We start from the raw sequence: 6,188 nt of genomic DNA on the forward strand, positions 1-6,188 counted from the left end.
TTCCACCTATAGGGTTGCAGATCCCTTTAGCTCCTTGGGTAATTTCTCTAGCTCCTCCATTGGGGGCCGTGTGATCCATCCAATAGCTGACTGTGAGATAATGTGTTTAAACATGATGCTTTGCTATTATCTTAATGAGTTCTCACCTCCAACAGAATCAAGATATAACTAATGGCACCTTCGCTGGAGTCCTGTCTCTAAGTGAACTGAAGTAAGTAAGCTGGCATTTTCTTTAAAATTTCATATATACCATGTGAAAAAATACACAGTGAGCTGTTTTTGCTTTTGGAAACCAAGAATAGGACACAGAGACTCAAAGGATGCAGAGCAAATTAATTCTTGCCTACTTTACAAATTAACCATGGTTATCTGTCCTCAACTAAGAGTCTCCTGAGGATGTTCCCACTGGTGACTGAAATTACACAACAGCTTCATCTGAGCTGGTATTTGAATTTTAATACAATTCATTATCCGTTATGATTGTTAGACAAGCTGAAGTCCAGCCTTCTTGAAAGAGTGTTCAACCTATGGTCAAAATTGTAAACAGCCTTAAAAACAAACAAACAAACAAAAGAGTAAGATACCAGAATATATATGCAAATTAGGAGTGGGATAACTAATGGGTTTGTCCTGAATTCTTGAATAAAATTGATTTGGAAAAAAACCAAAACATTATTAAGTGTTCTTGGAGGGAAGGTAATTCAGTTGCATGGGTTCGTAATATGAACTTTTCAAATGAAAACATTGTTTCACAATGTCAAATGGTGGGACACACTTTACTATATACCATTTGTTTATGTTGTCATGAAACATCAGTGATTTAACAGTCAGAGAGGGAACACTGGGGATTGTAGCACATGCCTTTAATCCCAGCACTTGGAAGGCAAAGAAAGGCAGGTGAATCTCTTGATTTTAAGGGTAGCCTTGTCTATGTAGCAAGTTGTGGAACAGCTAGCACTACATAGAAAGACCCTATCTAAAAAAAATTAAAAAGTTAAAGGTCAGAAAGGGAAATCTTGGTTCACTACATGTCAGCTTGCAAGAACTTCCAAAGACAATGAGGTGCATTATCAATGTCCCCAGTTAGACCATAGGTTTTGTCCTGTTGCTGAGAGGAAGAATTTCATGAATATGGCATGGATCAGCTACCAAAGGACAATCTAAGGATGTAAATATAGAGCAGAAGGAGTGGCTAGGACCACAGAAACCAACAGAAAGAAGGTATCCTCTGAGCACAGTTTGGCAAATGTGAGCTTGGGAAGCTAGTTGACCACTGTTATGCATTCTTTTCGAGATCTTACTTAAAGTCACCTATAATTGTTGCCCATTCCTTCGAGCAGGGCACTCTCAACCTCAGCATTGTTGCCCTCTGGGGACCCATAGTTCACTGTCATGAGAACCTGTTCTATACATTGTAGGATATTTAGAAGCATCCCTAGCCTCACCCCCACCAGAAACCAGCAGCAGCCTCCTCAGTGTAACAACAAGAAATGGTTCCAGACAGACATCTTCTGGAGGGCAGAATCGCCCGCCTCTCTTGAGAAGAGTGACTTCTTTAGCTAGAATTCTTTCATCTGAACTTCAGTAAACACCTGCCAAATTGAAGAAATGGAAACATTGTAGAAGCAGAAATGGAGGCAAGGAATGCGAGAAATTCCCACGGGGATGTTGGATGAGAGGGAGACAGGGCTGGAATCCTAGAAGGTAGATGAGGTATTAATCAGACGGCCAGGATGAGTCGCTTACCATTCTCAGAAATCTTTGCCCTGGGCCAGATATTCCTTTGACTGCCTGCCAGAAGAAGTTGCCTTGGGTTTTACAGTAGCCTAATGAATAACACGATTGCTCAACCATAATTTATATCTTGCTCTTAGCTAGGACTGATCCACCTCCCATCTGCTTAGTTTTCCTTGTCTTATAAATAATTGATTTTCCCCACAGAGCAATCTCTTATTATGCCCCATGTCTCTTCACAGTGAACACTGTAAGCAGTACATGCCACATGCCTGATCTAATTGCTTAAAAAGGGACCTTGTTTTGAATTTCCCATCACTAATGATCTCCTTCATGTTAATTTCTCTCATTCTATTCACAGGCGATCAGAGCTCAACAAAACTCTACAGACCTTAAGTGAGGTAACCATAGAATACCCTATACCTTGCTTATTATTATTATTATTATTATTATTATCATTATTATTCAGGGGAAGTGTATGTAATTCTGCTTTCTTGGGAGATACATATTTAGATTCTCCCAAATCTGTCATGCTAAAAGAGCAAATGAATGAACCTACTGCATTGTTCCAAAACTCAGAAGTAGGGGCTATAGGTGGGCACTGTGAGGAGTTAGGATTGCTGTTGTGTAATACCAAAAGTTTCTTCAAATCAAAGCTCTGGGAGATTGAGCTACCTTGTGTATAAGTGAGCTCTCTGACACTGGGGGCCTCCAAACAAAGCTTCTATGGCCTGAAGGTCTTTTGTGCTATGTTGAGAACTCAAGAGAGTGTACAGAATATTTCTAGAGGTTCTTGTCATTCTGAAATTCTATGATTAACCCTGCATTGTCTTTTTTGACATCTCTAACTGTTAAAATAATGTATGTATGTATGGTGTGTGTATATATATATATGTTTATTTATTTCAGACTTACTTTATAGTGTGTGCTACAGCAGAGGCCCAAAGGTAAGCCATGTTTAACTTTTATAGATAACTTTTCTCCATTTATGGAAATAAAGTATCATGAAAGCTTAGTTTTAAATGGTCAATTCAAAGACTTTCCTCTAACATAAAGAAATATTGGTGGTATTTTGCATTTATATATTTTTATGACTATAAATGATTCTGTTAGCATCTTTCTTCTCAGTCCTTTGGATCATCAGGCTAACATTAGGCCAGGCCAGGCAAATTCCAGGTAGAAAGGAAGACCTACAAAAAGGAGCTTGGGAAACAAGATGTGGGGACAGAAACACATAGAATGTAAAAGAAAAGAAAAAATGTATATGCAGGAGCAAAGCAATTACTGGGGGGTGTACAAGTAATTATTTTAAGTTCTGTCCTGGGGTGGCCCTGGTTGTTAGTCAGTGGCTTGTAAAGTGGTAAACTCTCTACAAGAACCCTGAGCATTTGAAGCCAGTTTGATTGACAATTTTAACTCATCAACTTTTCACTGATGCAAATCATGGCAAGTCTTACATGCAATTGTTCATTGGGTCCTCACATACTATTGATATCTACATCATTTTTATTCTCTATCTCTCTCCAATATTTGCAGCATTAATTTCTTTCTACCTACATCATTAGTAATGGAGAGAATGGCTTAAAATATTAGTCATCTTATATCTAGATTGAATTTTGGGGAGATTTGGGATTTATGAGACCTTTACATTTACCTAGGCTACTTTATAGAAAGGTTTCTGTGTTGGAATTTGAAATGACACCAGGCAAATAGTCAGGGTTTTGTTTTGGTTTTAGTTTTTGTTTTTGTTTTTTTGAGAGGTGGTTAAAAAATTTAAATGTAAATGCTAGTCTTTGCAGCCAAGTTGTATGCCTGCAAACAAACCAGGAGTCAAGTGTGGACAGAAGGTCTCTGGTCTGAAGCACCTGTGAATGTGAACCTGATGTCTCTTATAGTAAAGTTTTGAGGATAAAGTACAGACCACATGTATTATCAGGGTTCTCCAAAAAACATAACTTATAGAATATATATATATATATATATATATATATATATATATATATATACATATATATGTTCACACACATATAAAAATTCCCATATATATAAATATATACACATACAGACACACATATGTGTATATATATTTGTACCTATACCTATAACAAGAGGATTTATTAGAATAACTTGCAGGGTTTGGTTCAACTAATCCAACAATGGCTGTCTATCAAAAGAAGGTCCAATTATCTAGTAGTTGTTCAGTTTACAATGCTGGATGTCTTAGCTGGTCTCCATTATACTTTAGAATTTCAAAGAAGTAGACTTTAATGCCAGTGAAGGAATGAACTTGCTATCAACAGTGAGAGCAAGCAGGCAAACAGAGAGCAAGCTTCCTCCTTCCATGTCAACAGGTGTGACCCAGATTAAAAGTAGATCCTCCAACCTCAAAAGATCTGGATGTGTTTCTTCTCGTTTCAAAAGAAGAAAACCTCCCTCAAAGGCATCTGGCTTTAGCTAATTACCGATGTAGTCAAGTTGGCAACTGAAAATAGCCAACCTAGAAGAGACCCTAGAAGATGGGTGTTTGTAAGGCTAGTGGGGTAGAACTGCAAAGCAAACACTATCAGTGTCCCTTTCCTCACTCTTGAGTTTGAAAAAGTAACTACAAAGTATAGGCAAATTTCTAATAAATACTGTGCATACATACTAACATCCTGGCTGTATGTGTTTCTCTTTGCAGCACGGTAAACTGTACTTTCACAATAAAACTCAATGAGACCATGAATGTGTGTGCCATGATGGTTACTTTCCAAAGTGTACAGATTTGGCCAATGGGTAAGATGTCTCTGTGGCTGCACTCTTTTTCACATGAATTTTGATGGAGGGCTCTGTGTTGAGTATTCATTCAATGGCTTGTTGCTAGGCCTTGTCTGATTCATTTTTAATTGACTAGCAAGCTATATATATTTATGTGTACAGTGATGTTCAGGTGTACATTGTAGAATATCTAGGTCATGCTATTTAGGAACTTTCAAGTATATAATATATTAACTATAGTCACCATGTCACAAAATAGGTCTCTTGAAGTCTAACTGAATTTTGTGTCCTTTAGCCAAAAATTCTCCAGTTTTCTCCTTTAGTTTCATCTGGTAACTCCCATTTCATTCTCTGTTTCTATGAGTTAGACATTTGTAGATTCCACAAGTGAGTATGATCATGTGGTGTTTGTTTTCTATACCTGGCCTATTCCACTTAAGCTAATTTTCTTCAGGATATATTTACTTCTTAATCCTTCTTTGGAGTTTCTAAAGAGAGATTGATCTTGCAAGCACATAACCAAACCGACAAAAAAACGCAATAAATAATTTAGCAAGCATATATATATATATATATATATATATATATATATATGCCAATATTAAACACAGTCAATAAATTTTGCCACTGATTCTAGACAATTACTCTTTAAAATCACAGCCTGTCAGTCTGGGCTTCTATTTTTCTTTATTCTTGACCATGCATTTTTGTCTCCTTTAGAACAGTGCTGCTGTTCCCCCAGGACTCCCTGCCCTTCCTCACCAGAAGAGTTAGAAAAACTACAGTGGTATGTAACAGATTTGCTGAGCTTCCCATAAATAAATAAATAAATAAATAAATAAATAAATAAATAAATAAATAGCAAAAAACGAATCAAGCAAAGCAAATGTGGAAATAAAACTGATATATACATATAACACTTAATCCCCATGCTAGCCAAGGATAGTCAGAATTTTCAGGCTTTCGGTTTTCAAGAAAATTGTTTTCTGTTCTGTGGAGCTTCCATTAGGAATACTGTCTTCAAACCGATTCTGAATCTTGGCTACACACTGGGATCACTGGGTGAGCCTTACAGATTTTTATAGCTGGGTATGGTGTACTTTTGTGGTGTGCTAAATGATGATAGGGTCTCACTGTGGATGTCACAAGTGAACACTGGAAGAAGCTGAATGAAGGGCATGTGGAACTCTGTTGTTTTGCTGCCTTGTTATAGGCCATAAATTAGCTCAAGTTTTAGTTTTTAGAAACACTGATTCCCAATCACCACCCTCAGAGAACTGGGCCAGAATGATCTGAGATATACTCTAAGTATGTCATATTTTAATGCCTGTTTCTCAAAAGACCGAGACAGAAAGCTCACCTTGAGATCGAGGCCAGCCTGAGCTACATAATGTAATGGAATTTCAGCCTGGCTACATAGAGTAATATTCTGTCTCAAAAAACAAACAAACAAACAAACAAAACAAAACAAAACAAAACAAAGTAAAGGTGGTAAAGACACTTTGGGTGGCTTTAACAATTAAAATTGAGAATCACAGATTGGGTGGTGGTGGCAAATGTTTTTAATTCCAGCACTCAAGAGGCAGGAGGCAGGAGGCAGGAGACAGGAGGCAGGAGGCAGGAGGCAGGAGGCAGGAGGCAGGAGGCAGGAGGCAGGAGGCAGGAGGCAGGAGGCAGGAGGCAGGAGGCAGGAGGCA

At 37.8% G+C, this 6,188-nt stretch overlaps 1 protein-coding gene across 6 annotated transcripts in view; it reads left to right on the forward strand.

Moving 5' to 3' along the window:
* Adgrg2 (adhesion G protein-coupled receptor G2) overlaps positions 1-6,188 on the forward strand; it is a 107,562-nt gene that overhangs the window by 79,781 nt on the left and 21,593 nt on the right. For all 6 annotated transcript variants that reach the window (XM_021153148.1, XM_021153150.1, XM_021153146.1 and 3 more), the window contains 5 exons: positions 156-211; positions 2,096-2,135; positions 2,644-2,681; positions 4,415-4,509; positions 5,212-5,278. In XM_021153148.1, coding sequence (XP_021008807.1) covers positions 156-211; positions 2,096-2,135; positions 2,644-2,681; positions 4,415-4,509; positions 5,212-5,278 — 296 coding nt within the window. The remainder of the gene's footprint in view (positions 1-155; positions 212-2,095; positions 2,136-2,643; positions 2,682-4,414; positions 4,510-5,211; positions 5,279-6,188) is intronic.

The sequence above is a fragment of the Mus caroli genome, chromosome X (assembly GCF_900094665.2).
Source record: "Mus caroli chromosome X, CAROLI_EIJ_v1.1, whole genome shotgun sequence".
In the NCBI taxonomy this organism is placed as follows: domain Eukaryota; kingdom Metazoa; phylum Chordata; class Mammalia; order Rodentia; family Muridae; genus Mus; species Mus caroli.